The sequence below is a fragment of the Tiliqua scincoides genome, chromosome 4, assembly GCF_035046505.1.
Source record: "Tiliqua scincoides isolate rTilSci1 chromosome 4, rTilSci1.hap2, whole genome shotgun sequence".
Classification (NCBI taxonomy): Eukaryota; Metazoa; Chordata; class Lepidosauria; order Squamata; family Scincidae; genus Tiliqua; species Tiliqua scincoides.
The window spans coordinates 40,045,436-40,063,764 of record NC_089824.1 but is presented as its reverse complement, the minus strand read 5'-3'; the positions used below and the strand labels follow the sequence as shown (position 1 = coordinate 40,063,764).

Below are 18,329 nucleotides of genomic sequence, written 5' to 3'. Positions count from 1 at the left end.
CTGTTTTTTAAATAATATATGCACGCATTTATAATATGTTTGCATGTATTTGTGTATCTGTGTATTGCTTAGGTCTCTATTCTTGGTATGGTATCTGTTTAGAGACTTTATTTATCAAATACTTGTGCCTAATAAAGGTTTGAATGAATGAATGAAAAAGTAGTGGTGTGAATTGGCCTACCACTGCACTTTAACAGCTTTTTGGATCCTGAGTAGTGTGAGCCGGAATGTCACACCTCTCCCGCTTCACATCCCCTACTTCACATCACCTGCCTCCAACCCCACCCTGCACCCACCAAAAAGCTACTGCTCTTGGGAGGACCCACTGGAACAGCTTGTGATGTGGCACAAAGGAAGAAGGGAATTATTCATTTTCATTTCCTCAATGTTCCTACAAGGATATGGTTTCCATAGAAGTATTTTGTAACAAGTGGAGCAACTATTGGGGGGGGGGGAGTATGCAGTGGACTTCTTTTTTTTTTAATTTAGCAGCATCTACATAGCAGGAACAAACATGTTCTATACATTATATTTAACATAAATTGTTATAAATTGAAGTAAAAACTATTCATAAAGCTGAGATCTTTGAGTCTGAATTAAGAGTTTTGAACAGAGGTTTGCAATATAACCTCTGACTAATTAAACAAGCATTCTCACAGATAAGTCACTTATGGCAGAAAATCTTAGCAGACTGCAGTCAAGTTAATTAACCTAATTTGAAGAAGAGTGCTTAGAAACTGAATACCATGGAGAGAGAGTGCATCACAGAAATAATTTTAAGTGCTGTCTTTTATGTTCAGCGTACTGCTTATAGATTTTGCAGTATATTAATAGATACTATAATATTCCCAGTTCATCTCTGACATATAGGCTTAAGCAATCCTTAATTACTGTCATGGAGTAGTTCTTAAATGCTGCTGTACTGAGCTCTGCTGTTTTGAATTGCTTGTTCTTTTCTGTAACACCATGAGGGAGAATGTACCAGTGTAGTATAGCAGACAGACTTGGAATGGGGGGGGACGGGGGGACGGGGACGTGTTCAGATCCACAAGGAGCCATGAAATTTGCTGGTTGGCCCTGCCCTTATCACTGCTTCTCAACCTAGGCTATCATGTGGTTGCTGTGTGGATAGAGTAACCTCATATGCTGCCCTGTGCTTCCTATGGGATATAAATATGATAGTGACAGATGCTTTCAAGTGGGCTTAATTAAAACTTATCTGCTCCACTTGCCTGTCTCAATCAAAGTAGGATCCTATGTGTTGGAAAACTGGCTTCTCCATTTGCGTCCCTAGATGAATGGAGAACTATGAACGCAAATGAGTGCTTGTGTGAATTTTTCCAGGTTGAAAACTGGATGGATTTAGGAAAGGCTGAAATATGCCAGTGCAGTGACAGTCAGATTGCTGGTAGTTGTGCTGATCATCTGTTTAGATGCATGTAGCAGGGATGACTGAAGCCATCCATTCACTCTCTTCTCAAATAGATGACAACTATTTGTCTGGGTCTCATATGGTCCTTCTCAATAGTAGTTTTTGATATATTAAGTGCCTGGTGTTTTTAAGTATTATTTGTGTAAAAAATAAGTTACTTATTTCTTTGGGCTTAATGATGATGATAATGATAAAAAGATACAATTCATGGTGGAGAAGAAAATTAAAGTGTAGTCCCCTGTCTTCCCCTCTTCTCTTCGGAAACCAGCGAGCTGGACATTTATCCTTAAAGTGCTAGTTTTCTAAGTGCATTTTTAGGAGACTATTTAAATCTGCAATCCCCCATCAGCAACCTGAAATACGTAGTACAGGCCAGCTCTGGGCTCTCTCTGTCAACTCTCTTACATGATTTCTCTGAACATGTAGGTTGGCTTTTAAAGGACTGTCTTGATATTATTGTGTTGATGCATCAAGAGCCCAAAGAGACTGCTACCTCATGGAATTCATTTCTCCTCTTTTCCTCTTTCAGCACTGTTACAAGCATGAAAGTTTCACAGAATCCTTGCAAGACATTTTTACTCGAACTGACCTTTAATGCTCAGGATTAAACAGCTATGGCAACAGTTCCCAAACTTTCTGGGAGCATTTGGGAAGTCCTTCCTGGGGAGGGAAGGGGGTGGCACTGCCGTTCCTACAGTCACACGGCACTTGGGACATCGGGGCTAGTTTTAGATTTACCAAGGCCCACGGAGGGTGGGGGAAGCTTGTGGGGCCCTCAGCAAGCCTCCTCACACCTTAGAACTGTTGAAAAATGCTCACATGACCCACTTCTGGTTTTTGTTGCAAAACTGGAAGTGGGTTACATGAGAATTTTCAACAATTATAAGGTGTGGAGAGACTTGCCAAAGGCCCTGCAGGCTTCCTCCACCTTCTGGAGAGCATCTTCAGGCCTTGGTAAAAATTATCCCCGATGTCCCCAGTGCTGGTGCAATTGCAGGAGCACCGATGCTGCTGTCCAGGTCGCCCCACCTCTTAAGGGTGTAGGGTCAGAGTTTGTCAGGCTGGGCCATCGTGACGCCCAGTTTGAGAACCTCTGAGCTATGAGACAATGTAACGTTTTATATGGTGTTTTATGGATTTAATTGTATTCTTCATTTTATTGCTACATGTTCTGAACTTTGTGAAGGAACAAGTTCAAATTTAGCAGCATTTAAATAAATTAATCTTGCTATGCTATCTTCCAACCAATGACCGATAGCTTTCATATGCTTGGTAGGTTTACCAGAGAGGGTCTGTAGCTCAGTGGTCAAGTAAATGCCTTGCATACAGGAGGTCCAAGGTTCAATCTCTGGCACCTCCATGGTGGGCCGAGAGAGACTTTGGTTTGAAACGTTGGAGAGCTACTGCCAATCAGTGTTGGACAATGTTTGACTCTATTTAAGGCAGCTTCCTATGTAGTTATGAGATAATAACACAGGCTGGATGGGAAATAGAATGCACGATGAAGCCATTATATGATCCGACTACTTCTCTGCCTGCCTAAGGCTGGAGATAGGCAACTGTTGTTGCTTGTTTTGGTTTTGTAAGTGGTATGAAAGAGGTGTGGTCCCCATGGTGTACACCAGGGGTGCTCACACTTTTTTGGCTCGAGAGCTACTCTGAAACCCAGCAAGGCCCGGAGATCTACCAGAGTTTTTTTTACAATGTTCGCACCATCATAACATATAACATTTATGTGCACAATGTATGTTGGTGTACCTTGCATAACCGCATAAACATTTTTTGTAATTACTTGAGTTTACTTTGATGACTTGCACTGAAGTGAATCAGCCAAGGATGCATAGCCCGGACAGTAGCTGCTGACAGCCAGCTTCAAGCACACTTCCAAATGTTCATCAGTCATGGTAGAACTGATGAACTTGGACTTAAAGGTCTTCATGTAGGAAAAGGCTGACTCACATAAATAAGTGGAGCCCTTCCTGCCTCAGGTGCTCTTATATCCCTGAGGGCCCTATTGCCTTCAAGTGGCTGCAGCTGTGCAGCACACTCTGCTGGATGCCCAGGCCTTACCCTTAAAGGGGCCACTGCTGACACCACATCTACCTCCCCACCAGATCTTCCTCGATTCCAATACAAGGGGGGGGGGGAGCAGATCTCTATACAGACCAGTGCAAAAACAAGGGAAAGGTGTGAGGGAGGGAAGATCTCTATATAGGCATCACAGCAAGACCAGTGCAAAACCCCTTGCACACAGAACCAACAGATGGAAGTGGGGGGGGCAGATCTCCATACATACCAGTGCAAAAACAGGGGAAAGGTAAGTCATCCCCATGAGAGTCAATGGGGCTCACTCCCAGGGATGCATGGACAGGAGAGAAGTCAACGGGGCTCACTCCCAGGGATGCGTGGATGGGAGCTCCTCTCCAGGACTACTCACAAGTCAGCCCCAGTAGACTACTCACTCCAGGACTACTCACTCCCAGGGCGGGGCTCACTCCCAGGGATGCTTCACTCCCAGGGCGGGGCTCACTCACAAGAATGCGTTTTGCCTGGCGATCGACTGGTAGATCGGGATCGACTTATTGGGCACCCCTGGTGTACACACACCCATTTCTGTTGCCCCACTGTTGCCTTTGGTCAGTGTTTTTGCAGTGTGTGGAAAAGCTCTTTGACACAGAGGCAACAGTGGGGCTAAAGAAAAAGGCAGAAAACATGTCTCTGTTATATAATTTTCTTGACTGTCTCTCAGGCCCCTTCAGCTTGGATACACTCAGCCCGCATGCTAACGACAGCGAGTTTTGTTGTGTGAACAGGCCCTTTACAAATGTAAGGAGTTTAACCTCTTTCTCCTATCTTGAGGTAAACAATTATGTTGACTCATCTATGATGGATGGGAGTTAAGTGTTTTGCCCCTAATTTTATACGGTTATAACAAGTATGTCTGTTACCAAAGAAAAGCTCAAAGTATTGGTATTGCTCTTTTGGCAAACACGTAGCTATTTTATTTTTCTCCGGCACCATTCCCATGTTGATGTTTTTCCACTTTCTTCAGGTACAGAATTTCCCAAATGCATTGCTTTTAGCACCCCCAATAATTGTTTGGGGCTGCTAGCAGGCCATTAATTTTGGGGGGCAGATTAAATAGCCAAGGATACCTACAGAGGGCTCCTTAATGGGAGCTTAGGGCTGGAAGATATCCAGAGATCTCTCTGGAATGTTGAGAATGAGAAAAGTCAGACATGCAAAGAAACAACAGTTTGGGGAGGGAGAGAATTCCTAACAGCAACCTAGAGTCTTGTTTCACCTTAAGGACTAAACAACTTATTTTGGTGTGGTGTGCGTTTTCATGGAGTGGTGGTTTGTGCAAGTCTTGTGGCACACAGGGCAGATGTGTGGGCAAAGAGAGACACATTGCTCTCCATGCACATGGAATACCTTTTAGCACACAAACAGGGTAGACTTGTTGCCACCTGAAGGGTATTTGTGTCTCTTACCCCCCCCCTCCAAGAAAACACCAAGGTAAAGCCAAGTTTCCCTTTCTCACCTCACCTCCCAGCTAGGTGTTCCCGAAAGACCAGGGTTCCCTCAGCATGAAAGCTGGTGACTAAAAGAGTGATTCACATAACCAGTTTACCAGGTAGGACCCAAACTCTTAAGCATCCATGTTTGCCCTGGGTAGCAGAGGCTAGGAGCAGCCATCCAGAATGAGAGGAGGTTGTTCTTGGCTGTGGACAAAGAGACTGGGCAAGTAACTTGTGAAAACAACAAGAGCATACCAAGAAAAGTTAAAAACAAAGCTGGAATAGGTAAAAGATTTATGAATAATAATACTAATAAGCATTTTCTGCTTATTAGGTAAGGACGTATTCCTTTTTTAATTGGGTAAGTTACTAGCAATGTAATCTGTGAATGAAAGTCCTATTACAATAAAATTTATAGCTGCAGTGTTATTACAGGTCCAACCTTAAGAACATAAGAACAGCCCCACTGGATCAGGCCATTTGCCCATCTAGTCCAGCTTCCTGTATCTCACAGTAGCCCACCAATCCTTGTTATACATGAATTTTTTTATTCATGGATTTGACTTAACACGAATGGCCACTGCAAATGAGAAGGAATGTGCTGATCCCTGGAGAAGGGGAAAAATGCATCTCTTTAAAAGCACAGTTTTAAAAACGACTTTTCTTACTGTTGTAGAGAGATAGTCATGCAAGTGATCATTCCATTCTTCAGCTGAGCCAGGCAAAGCCATTCTTCAGCTGAGCCAGGGGTCCTTTGCATTTCTAATTACTGACTGCCTCTCTACAACAGTTATTTAACACATTTTATGGTATCAGCAGGGAGTCCCAGAATTCAACCCCCTGCAGATGTTGAGTTACGACCTTGTTCTGTTAGGAGCAATGGAGGGGCAAGAAACCTGGAAATAGGTCTTTAAATCTGTTTTTCAACGGGTTTTTTTTTTTTTATCCACGGATTTTTTAAATCCACTATCCATTCTGGAACGGAACCCCAGCGGATAACGAGGAATGATCTGTATTTCACTCATCTCCAGTATGTGTTAACATAAAAGAATTTTAGGGAATGGAGGACGCTCAGCAGTAGACCAAAAGCCGTGTTGGAAGAGATTCTAGATTCAGCCTTTGGCATCTACATTTGGGTTAGCAAGGCTGGGAATGACCTCTGCCAGAAAATCTCGGGAAAGTTGCTTTCTGCTTGAGTACACATTACTGAGCTAGCTAGACCAACAGTCTGACTCAGCACAAAACAGTTCCTTATATCTGAATATCAAAGTGGAAACCAGACATAATATAAAGCTGAGCAGATGGACGGCAAGTAAAACAGCAGGATAAGTAAAAGCCAGGATAAAAATACTGTACTGTAAACAAATGAGTCTCCTTTTGGGCTGCCCACTTTTCAGTTACTGTTGTATTTGTGCCTTTGACAGTAACTTATGTGCTGACATTAAGAGGTGGTGAAGTTAACATGTTATAAAAACCTTTTGCTGATTTCTGAGTACCCAACTGCTGTTAAAAGGCACATGAGTGGGCTACAATGCTGCTGCTGCTGCTGCTGCTGATGTTTTGGGTCACTTGGTATGCTAATTGTGTGACATAAAAAAACAGGATTGCTCCGTTCTCCCCATCTGTGCCACTTTAGAGTTTCCATGGCCTGGATTCTGAAAAGAAACTGGTGTCTAGCCTAGATGCCTTTAAAAGGGGATTGGACAAGTTTCTGGAGGAAAAATCCATTATGGGGTACAAGCCATGATGTGTATGCGCAACCTCCTGATTTTAGAAATGGGTTATGTCAGAATGCCAGATGCAAGGGAGGGCACCAGGATGAGGTCTCTTGTTATCTGGTGTGCTCCCTGGGGCATTTGGTGGGCCGCTGTGAGATACAGGAAGCTGGACTAGATGGGCCTATGGCCTGATCCAGTGGGGCTGTTCTTATGTTCTTATGTTAAACTGGGTAGTTCCTTGATATGATAACAAATTTCCTGTATGCTGTTAGCAAACTATTGTCTGAGTACTGTATTTCCTTACCCAGTTGACAGTACTTCTTAACTGTTGCAATAGCGTTACTGGAGTTGCTTTTGCATGATTTCAGCCTGGAGCACTTCTATACTGCTTGCAGGGTTTAAATCATGTGGACAAGTTCAGTTGTGACGGTCTTTCCAGGAGGGCTATGGGATTTCGCTGCCATCTTAGAGATTAATAACTGTTGAATGAACCTAACCATAGTGGTCTGTGCCCAAGTAACATTCACATTTGAGTATTGTAACATCTTTTGCGTGAGGCAGCCCTTGTAGTTGATCTGGAAACTGCAGGTAGTGCAGAAAGCCACGGCCCATATAGTCACAAGAGTATAGTGGTACAATTCAGTGGCTACACTGACTGCTGGTTCATTTTGGGGCCCAATTCAAGGTGTTGGTTTTAACCTTCAAAACTCTTAACAGTTTAGGACCAGGATATCTAAGGGACTGTCTCTTTCCATATCAGTTGGCCTGTTCCTTAAGGATATCTGAGGTGGGCCCTCCTACATGTGCCACCCTTGATTAAGGTTGGCAGTCATGGGGATGGGGCTTTCTCTGTGGTGGTGCCACAACTTTGGAATGCCCTCCTATTTAAGTCAAGGTCTATGTTTTGTCTGTTAATTCCTTTCAGCAGGGGCTTCAAAACTTTCTTTTTTGTTTGGCCTTAAGTTCTGTTAGTTTTAGTTTGTGAGCTTTAGCTGCTGTTTTTATAGGGCTATAATTTTATTATGTACTTTGCTGCCATTTTGTATTGCTCTGTGTTGCTTTTATTGTTTTAACCGTTCCTACTGGTTTTTTTCCTGCCAACTTTTATTAAATTACTGATTTGTTGTGGTGTTAGCTGCCTTGGGCATCCTGGTAAAGGGAGGAAAAGTGGAGTACAAGTTTCTTAAATAAAGGAATAAAAACAACTGGTTACATAACCAAAGGGTAGGAGTAAACAGCAGTTCTCACAGTTGGGGGGGGGAACAAGTAGTAGGGGGTCTCTCAAGGATGTATTTTGGGACCACTACTATTTTACTTGTATATCAATTACCAAAAACTAGAGGTAGATAATGAAGTGGCCAAGTGGATGACATAAAATTATTCAGAGTGGAAAAAAACCCAAGCAGAATGCCAAAAGCCTCAAATGAATCTTTCCAAACTGGGTGAATAGGCAACAAAATGGCACCTGAAGTTCAATGTAAGTAAAGTGATGTGCATACTGTAATTCAGGATCCCCCAGTGAAATTGATTGATGGGAGATTCAGGATAGGAAAAAAAGAGCTTACTTTACACAGTGTGTAGTTTAACTTATGGAACTCACTATCACAAAACGAAGTGGCAACCACTGTTTTAGATACCTGTAAAAGAGAATTAGGCAGAATTTATGCAGCATATGTCTCTTAATGGCTGTTAGTCATGATGGCCGAGTAAAGCCTCCAGATTCAAAGGCAATACGCCACTGAAGACCATTTGCAGGGGAGCAATGTCTGGGGAGGCCTGTTTTGTTCATGCCCTGTTTACGGGCTTCCTGAAAGCATCTGGTTAGTTATGCACTGTCAGCAGTGGGATGCTGGACTAAGCAGACCTTTGATCTAGTCCAGGGGTCTCCAAACCCTGGCTTGGGGGCCAGATGTGGCCTGCGGCGAGCCTTTATCCAGCCCACAGCCAGCCTCTTGTCCCCTGAAAGCCTCTGACCCACTCAACCAATCACGACTGGAGCTGTGTTCTGGTTGCGTCTGGAGGGTATTCTAAGGGCTAGAGAGGTTGAACGAACAAGCCTGTTCATAATTTATTCACTCGCTTAGTTCCATCTCCAATTTATTTATTTAAATTTTATATTTAATTTTTTTTTCTTGCCTTCATCACCGTGCCAGCTACTTGATGCGGCCCTCTGGCCAAAAAGTTTGGAGACCCCTGATAGTCTGATCTGATCCAACAGGGCTAGTACTCTTGTTTTTTACTTGGAGTGCAGATTCTAGGGGAAATACCTCTGAATTCACCTTGCCTACATTTAAGCACAGCAGGAGCACTGTGGGGTAAATCCATGGAGTGAATCCCACAGCACTCCTATAACATTTAAAGGGCACTTACAAATTTATCAGTGAGAAGTTCTTCATCCCATTACATAACTTTTTTCCAGCTGTACAGTTATGTAATGAAAATTCTTTTCATGGGATTAGAATGGCTTCTGTAATGTTTGGAATTATAGTTTAATAAAAGCAAACTCTTTCCAGGAAATTGAGATGAAACACACTGGAGCGTCTACTTAGAAATAAGAAAACAAATGAAAAATGAATAGTGTGAAAACTATAGCAAACAAACACTTCACATGCCTACATAACTCACAACTTTGGCTTGGAGTGCAGCCATTTCAGTGTTTTGGTTAATGTGTTATAGTTAATAGCGGCAGCTTTGTTCCTCTTTGAAGTTTATTACACACACACCCCAACTTTAGATGATTCAGTGAATAAAAACAGAGTACAGTATTGGTAGGTTCAATGGGCAGATATGCCTCAAAAACAGAATTTTATAAATTAATGTCTCTGCTATGCAGACACTGATAAGTTGGTTGACTCAACTTCAAAGGGTGGTGTCTAGTTTTGGGAATCTAAAATACTGGTTTTGTAAAAACAAGGGCTTATATTTTAAGAAACTAAAACAAGATCAAGAAAAATGCATTACTTTGAGTGGTAATTAGTTTAAGCATGAGATTTTCCCACAGCTCATTTGGAATGGCATTGTTTGTTTGAGGGAACGTGGAAAGTCAGTAAATTATGTTTTCTGCATATTATTTCTAAACCTTTCTAAATATTAGAAAATATCTTTCCAGCATGAAATAGGCACGATAGTAAGCACTTTGCATAGTACAGAATTTATAATAAATTGTACTCCATTGAATTTTAGCAGTTTTCCAAAGCAAAAGTCAGTGGCTTTTAGTTCTTTTCTTGGTTTATACTATTCTTTTATTGAATAGGTTGGGCCAAGTATTGTACATTTCTGCTTCTGTTCCTCCTAACTTTTGTTGTTGGAAGGTAACTCTTTATCTTTATCTATGTATTTGTGCTGTGCCCTGCAGTGTGATCCAAATGCTACAATAATGTTTCTGAACTTGCAAAGATTATGTGAGTAAGCTTATAAATTCACTTCCCCTACATGAAGGCAGTTGATTAAAAACTTGATAAAGAAGGCTCCAGCCCTGGAAATTTTCAGAACCAAAATTAGCAAAGCAGTTTGACTTTCCAAAGGAAAATATTTCCAAAAAATTATGTTTCAAGCAATTGGGGGAGACAAGATTCCTGTATGTTGTTCTCCTGTGTGGGAGAAAGCAGTGACTGGGAAGGCTTTGAACAGCCAAGACACTGCAGGAAAAGAAAGTATGTATTACGCAGGCTTTTCCCTCCTCCTGATCACCTGCTATGCCTGTGCTTCTGATTACAGCCTCAAAGATCCATTTTGTTTGTTTTGAAACCTACATTCTCATCTGCTATGATTTGGCATTGCCGTTTGGAATCCTTGCACCCCATTCCCAAACGTCTTTGCTTGGAGGTAAATCCCATTGATTTTAGTGGATCTTTCCAGGTGAATGTGCTTAATTAAGCTTCCAGTCTAAAAACCCTGTTAGTGAGGACCTACAAAAGAGGAATACAGTATTCACTTTTCTTGGAAGACCCCTTCCATGTTGCTTCAGACCTGCTGCTGAAACTCAACCCATATACTGCATTTACCAAGGCCACACCTACATCCACCTCACCTATTCTGTTTGGCAGGTTCAAGAGACCTCAGAAGTTTGAACAAACAGCAGTAGTGTTGGCATTAGAGTGGATTGCAGCATGTGGGACAGAAATGGTTCAATTTCATATCCCTCAACTTCCCTATTGATCAGGGCAGTCCCTGTTTCTGGTATGTATTCTATAAAAACACTATTCCTGTGTTGTTTGACTGTGGGGTTGTCCATGAACCTAAGGCAAAGGGTTATAATTAAACAAGTAAAATTGATTTTTATTTAAGGAAATTGGGGCTTACATGCCTTTAAAACCTAAAACAAGAAGAAAACTTCTAAAAATGGCAGAAAGACATGCCTGTTAACAATGCAAGCTTTCTGTACTCCTTGGCCAATGGTGTGATATGCCCAGGAGGCTCCTCAACTTCCTTGGTTGCCAGAGATTATTTTTTGTTCATCACATTTCCAAAATGGAGTCCAAGATGTGTTGTTAAAACAAAGAGACCTGAAGAACCAGGAAACTAATTCATCCTGGAATTTGCAGGTGCTCCTGAGCATTCTCTAGTCTAGGCAAAGAGAAAGCTCTTCTTTAATGTCTTGCCCTGCCTTTAACAGAGGGGTGCCGTCTCTTAAGGAGAAGGGAAGGGCAAACCTAGGGCTGCCACAGTGAGATGGGCCAGGCTTGCACCAACTAGTCATTGAAGAGTATATGTGTGTAGGGTTGCTGATTTTATGTTTATGTAGTGAGGCCATGACCTCAGCCGCTACATAACCAACAAATCCACAGTCCATGCAGCTCCTGTGAAACAAGCTTTCCAACAGGAAATGGGGTGCTGACAAGCAGCTAGCAAGGGTGCAAGCAGATTAGGAGACGGATGCCTGCTGCTAAGAAACGAACTTTGATTCCGAAAGGGATCTGCATTTACCATATGTGGACTTGCATGCAAGCAAACAGGCAGCTGCAAAATGGGATTTTTCAATATTAGAAATTGAGAGCTGGGTTCAGTTAGCAGTTAGCACACTTTAAAAACCTTGCAAGTTGCCTTCACAACAGCGTATCATCACTCTTGCAGTTTCAGTTCCTGATTTTTTGAAGTGTGGTGACATTTTTCAGTTCTTCCTTCTGTTTAGCGGAAGAATGCTATAGCTGTGCAGTGAATAACAATTAGGCAGGTTGGTGCTTGGAGACTTGCATGTTCTCTGTCTCTCACAGTCATAAATATCTTGATAAATCCCTTTCCTATAAATATTTTCTGCCTCTTGAACCCCATCCTCTACCACTGCTGTTGTATGTTTCCCTGGTGATTTCTGTAGTTTTGATTCTTGCATTGTTTCTTATTTACAACACTCAGTTGACCTCTGCTTTTTGAGATCTATAAGCAGTTTCCAGTCACTAGGAATTTCACAGCTCAGCTTCTAGCTGCATTATTCATACAATCAGATGCCTTAAAAGCAAGCAGGGAATATCTCCATAATGTGACACTGAACTTACGATGGCTGCTGTGATCTACGGTTTCATTCTGTTATGCTCCAAAACTGTCAGCAGCGTTTCTTTGATTATAAGAGTTTGATTATTCCAAAGGTTGTCCCAGGAACCCAGATGGATCTGATATCTCAAGACTTCAAGGCTCCCTGAAACTCCTTGGAACGAGGCCAGTAAAAGTTTTGCAAGTTAGTAATTAACTACAAGTTGTAGGCTTGATTAGAAGGCTGTTTTAAGCAGTTTGGTTTTTATTGTGTATATTGTTGTTCTATTATATTTTGATGGAGTCTGCTTCGAGCTAAGGAAAAGTGAGTTAGAAGTGTGTTCAATAAACTTTCTAGAAGTGCATGAGCCAGTTTTTAATTGTACCTTTTTCTTGCGTATCTGTAAATAAATCTAATTTTACTAAAATGCTATAAGACTGTAGCACTCTTATAGCACTACTTGGACATGGGGAGCATGTAATGCTATTTAGAAATGTTGAAGTTGCTCTATGCTCTCCTATTTTACTACACAAGTGTAAGATACTCTGGGATTCGTGCACCAATTTGCTATTTCAGCTATCTCTTGCTATAAAAAAGTTCTCTGATGACAGCATATTTTCCCTCTCTGAAGCAAAAATGTACATAACCTGATTTTAAAAATGTAAGAACAAAGAATGAAAACTGTTGAAGGGCTAAACTGGAAGCAGGCTTTTAATAATCAATGCAGTTTATGTTTACAGAAGATAAGGAAGTTACTCTAACAGAAACCACCAACACACATTTAGGGCATGTGTTTGCAGACAAGCTGGTCTGCTGGACATTTGCTCTCCTTTTGGAACCCTGTGAATTGTACTTCTGGTGAGAGTGACATCTTGACGATGCCCTCATCAAGTCATAGTTCCAAGGATTCCTTAGGAAAACCCTGACAGATTGGTACAAAATCAGTGTAGATCTCTTGTGCCGATTTGTCTTATTAACTTGATAACGTGTAAGCCTGGGAGCGATCACACCACCAATATTAAACTTGAACCATCAAGACAGCTATTTTATAAAAATAATGAACAAGATGCTTCATTTGCCTAAATCCATGTTTCCCAAACTTTTGACCATGGCCCTAAATACAGGTGGTCTTCTCAGTCCAGCAACCCATAGAGTTAACAATAATTTTTTTTTTTAAATCAGTTTGGGTAAAACTAGCACACTATGGTCAGATGTTCCCAGATTGTTCAATCAGTTTAGTCTGTTGCCTCGGCCACCCCTTCTGAACTTGCAGGTTGCCCAGCTGTGCCCCTCTATGTGGGGATGGTGCCCCAGAGGCACCTTAAGGCCTAACATCTCAAAAGCAGCCTGCTCCACTGGGGGAGGGGGGGAAGGTGTCTGGATCTGCCAGAGCCAGGTGAGTCTAGACCTTAACAAACAAATATATCCCAACCCCTGAGACCTTCCCACAACTCTCAGGAACTTCTGTGCCACACTCGTTTGGGAACTGATGATTTAGATGTTTCGTTACTTATGAGGTTATTGTAATACCATTTCTGAAGACGTACTAGAGTCTATGACTAATTCAATTCCCTAAGTAATTTTTAGAAAACAGTGGCATTTTTCCTGTCTCCACCCCATTTTCTCTTGCATGCGCGCGTGCGCACAGGAAAGCTTTCCTAGAAAGTAGACAATCAGCAGATTCTGGACCCTGAAAACTTTTTTCTGAAGTCTTCCTTCAGGTCCTCACACCAGTGGTCTCAGAACATTCATGCTCCCCTCAAGTACTTGCCTGGAGCCTCCGGAGGCCTCTTCTAGGTTGCACCGTGCTGGCAACCCACTCTATTGGCCTCCATGGGTCTCAGAATAGCCTGCAGAAGTCTTTGGAAGCTACTTCCAGTTTTCGGAGTCAACTTCTGGTTTGATTGGAATTAGCTTCTGGAGGCTTCTGCGGGCATTTGGAGGCTGTTGGTCACTAGTTCAGTGTGACCCAGGATATGCCTCTGGAGACTCCAGGTAAGTAATTGTGGGGAGCCTCTGGGAGCTACCCATGTGGACCCTCTGTATGCATGGATGGTTACATGGTTCTCAACTATGGAAGAACAGAAATTGAAAGAACAGAAATTTAAAAACACTGAAGTGGAGTAGAGGGAAGTAAAGACTGTGCAGTTAATGGAAAGAAGGAAGACCATTTAGAGAGAGGCCAGGAGATTTTTATCTTTCCCAATCTGCAAAGACAAACCGGTATTTGGAGAACCAAATTATGTTGCTCAGACTGATACAACTAAATAGAACTCTGTCTCAGTGACCAGGACTGATGGGGGGGTTGGGGGGAGATATGTAAAGAAAAAACCAGCCAAGCATGTTCCAGTCATTATAAGTTTGTATGATTCAGTTTTATCCCAGTCGTGAGAAGGGCGATGTGCTGCTTCATGGGTAGATCAACTTGGTTCCAGAAGATGAACAGAAAAAGAGAGAGAAGAGTGGTGGGTTGCAGGTAGTTCCTTAGTTGGGTATCTAGGCTTGGTACTTTGAGGGAGAGAGGGAAAACCAGAAGGAAGGAAGGAAGGGGGAGAGAGAGAGAGAGAGAGAGAGAGAGAGAGATATGCTGGATATGTAAGAAAGTTCATGTAACCTTCCTAGCTCACTGGGAACACTGTCTTTGACCAAGATGCTGTAATGCAGCCCAATCGGGATGCTCCAACTGAAGAGACAAGAGATGGGATTCCAAACTGTGGCTCGGTCAGAGCACTGTCGCATAGACCAACATGAAGTGTTTTATTAGGGCTCAATTTGACCTTCTGTTGTATTTCAGAATCTCATGTTGGGTCTCTTTTTTACCCCCAGTTCCTGAGGGACTTGCTGGCCTTTTAGTTGATAATTAAGTTAAAGCTAGCCATTGGTTATTTCCTTGGTTACTTAATCAAAAGAACTTGAGCACTGTTCTTGTCCAAGGAAAGGTCAGGGCAAATTTAGTCAGGGTGAGATTGTTGGTTTGACTTCATTGCTCTAGTGTGGCAGCAAATGACCTTACTTTAGACTTGCACAAGTTTTGTCCCAATATTGCAAACACTGACTAAGCATTCTGCCTGGACTTTGGGGATCATGGCTGTTTTGACTCTCATTTACATTTTGGTGTATTGGCTCTCGCTTATACTTTGCTCATCAGAACAAAAGGGAGGGGCAGATCTTGGAAGCAACAACAAAAATTATGCTTTTGAATTTGGCTCACAGGCTTCTATTTGGCCTGTCCTTATCCAGAGTTTCAAACACGTAGCTAGGTCACCTCAGCACTATGTAGTACTGTGTGTCAATTCCTAACAGCTGTTTTTCTGTATGAAGCATATGTTGCTAGAATGTCCTCTTTAAAAAAAATGCTTGGCAAACCTTTCTGCTGGCCACCTGCTTTGCAACATCTGCAACATCTTTTGGTTTCTTAGTGAAAATCAAAATAGGAATACTATCCTTGCGTTTCAAAACAATGTTTGGCTTGATTACCTTTTAAGACCTTAGGGTCTTACTGACCCCTGGTTTTTGGATGACAGAAAAGTGTTGTCCTTAATCAGAAAGGCCAGATATGGACAACTGATCAAAATGTATAGCCTCTGAGTCTAAACAGTACTGAAACCAGGATGCGATGAGGTCTGTGATATACATCTGTTCTTATTTCCTGTTTTCAGAGTTGGTAATAACCGCTCCTGAATTTTCATCTTTTTTCCAGATTATTTAGATCCCCTTATTTCAGGAGAAACTCTGTAATCTTTAGAACAATCTCTTTGTCTCTAAATGACACAGTTATTCTCTGGGTGCTACTGTAATCCTTTTTTAATCCTGATTGAGGAGAAGCAGACTGGACTGCTTGGGAATTAAATGAATATGGGAAGTGTTTTTTTATATAAATTAACAAAATGTCAGTGCCCACAAACAACTATTGATTTATGGAAACGGTATGTGTCAACCACTGGCTAAGTTTCAGTTATTTTGTGCAGTTCTGTCAATGTCGATCCTTGTTGCTCCTGTTCAATCTTCCTCTAGTATAGTGTGTAAATCACTATTAGTCAGACTATCAGTCTTCCTCTGATAGTGTGTAAAAACTGCTTTATTCTCTTTCTCTTCGTGGATTCTTCTCAGCTTCTCTAGGTATCTCCAACTAACTTTTTAAAATTCTCTCCCTGTGTTCTTTTCCATTCTGTTCACTATCCCAACATTCTGTGACTTCATAGGAGCAGGCTAGAACAATGGTTTAATCCCCCTCCCCCAAAAGGCAACACTGAAATGGTAGTTCACCATAACGGAAGCAATCATGGGTCTATATTGGCGCACAATATAATTGGCAGAAAATCACTACAATCCAGCAAAATTTGATCATTTTTCAGTTCCATTAGTTCTTCTTTTCAATGAAGAGAAATTTTAAGGGGTCAATCCTAACCTACCAATGCAGCTGCATTGCAGCCCTGAGGCCTTCTGAGGAGGCATTCGTGACCTCCCTCCACCTCAAGAGGCAGTGTGTGCCCCATTGGCTGCATCAGTGGATAGGATTGGCCCCTTAGGATGCAACCCAATGCACACTTACTTGGAAACAAATCTAAATGAATTTAGTGGAACTTGCTGTGAAGTGAACCTGTGATGTAAAGCATGTTGTTAACTCTCCTATTGAAATCAATTGGACTAAAAATGCTCACTCTCAGCTGAATCGTGTCCTCTTTTTCATTTTGAATATACAAATGTGTCAATAGAAAATATTTTTCCAGTATGTTTCTAATATGTTTCTTTCTGTTTATCAGGTTTGTATATAAAGCATCATCAAATGGATTTTTTTTACTATATTTCTTTAAAAAGAACTGACCCTTGAAGTGCAGTAACTGAATTTTGAGTTCACGAAACAAATTGGGTCATCATAATTCATAATGTATTTGTTGGATGTTTAAAACTTAACTGGCTATGAAATGCATTGTCGCTTCGGCCAACACAAACAAGGGTGTCTCCCTAACAGAAAAATTACATCATATTCACTTTTTGAAAACATTGGGGAACACATGCAGTTCAAATACAGGCTTCTATTTTAAGATGCAAGAGCATCAGAGGATGTGCTTATAGTTTCGTTGGTATATTATGAATATTATATTATCAGGTCATCTGCTGAACTTCTTATGTCTCATTTTATTTAAGGTTTGCATAATGGAATTTAGATTTACATGGGAGCGACTGCACATTTTAGATCAATCCTGCTGACATTTTCCACGTTTTGCTATATCCTGGTGTGATAGCCTTGATTCTTAGCCCAAAGAAAACATACTATGGATCTTAAGGAAAGTTGTCCAAGCGTTAGCATCCCCAGCTCTGATGAACACAGAGTGAAAAAAAAGAGATTTACTGTAAGTATGTATATACAAAGCTTTCTGGCAGAAATCAAGGTTCTATTCTTGTGGTCTATTTCAGTTTCCATCATTATCACACTAGTACATTATTACATATCTTACACAGGGTCAGCTGTCAAAGTTAGTGTGTGACTCTGATTTTATGCATGTTGCCAAATTTGCAATACTTATTGTATATTTTATATTAAATCATGAAAACATGATGATTCTTGCATGTCAGAACAGATTTATTGGAGCTGCTGTTTTAGAAATCAGAAAGACAGCATAGATAGCTTATCTTTCAACAACTCTTAAATACAAACACATTAAACAGCAGTTTCTCTTGTGCCTTATGCTCCTGTTTCCCTTTCATTGTTTCCTCTTTTCTCCCCACCCCATCCTGGTAGCTTCTCTGGATGTTATTTTATTTTTAATGCAGGTATAATTTTGGCATCAGTTACTCTTGTGTATTATGTCAACTCCTTTTAATTAAATTCTTCTCAATAGGCTATTGGGTTCTAAAGGTGACATCCCAGTACTCCTTTCAGAAATATGGTTTGATGCATTGTTCTGCTGAACTCCTCCTGAGCAGTTCCCCCTAAACCCGAGGGTGTTTTCATTCAATAGTGTGGAAATACCTTTGGACTTACCCCAAGGTTTTCATCTATTTTTAGACTGCAGTATAGTCATCCTTCATTATCTCCAGGAGGGAAAGAGTATTACTTGATGTAGATGTGTAGTTATTTCAAATTACTTGTCAAATAGTATTTGGGTTGAAAGGAAATAACATGGAAGATATGATCAGAACTTCCAATCTATTTTCCCATCCCAACTTTTTAAAGTGGTAGGGCTCCA

The 18,329-nt window shown here is 41.3% G+C and overlaps 1 protein-coding gene across 2 annotated transcripts in view; it reads left to right on the top strand.

The window, feature by feature from the left end:
- The window catches only part of SGK3 (serum/glucocorticoid regulated kinase family member 3), a 61,218-nt gene that overhangs the window by 16,740 nt on the left and 26,149 nt on the right, over window positions 1–18,329 (top strand). For both annotated transcript variants that reach the window (XM_066626590.1, XM_066626591.1), the window contains exon 2: window positions 17,287–17,492. In XM_066626590.1, the coding sequence (XP_066482687.1) occupies window positions 17,415–17,492 (78 nt within the window). In that variant the 5' untranslated portion in view covers window positions 17,287–17,414. The remainder of the gene's footprint in view (window positions 1–17,286; window positions 17,493–18,329) is intronic.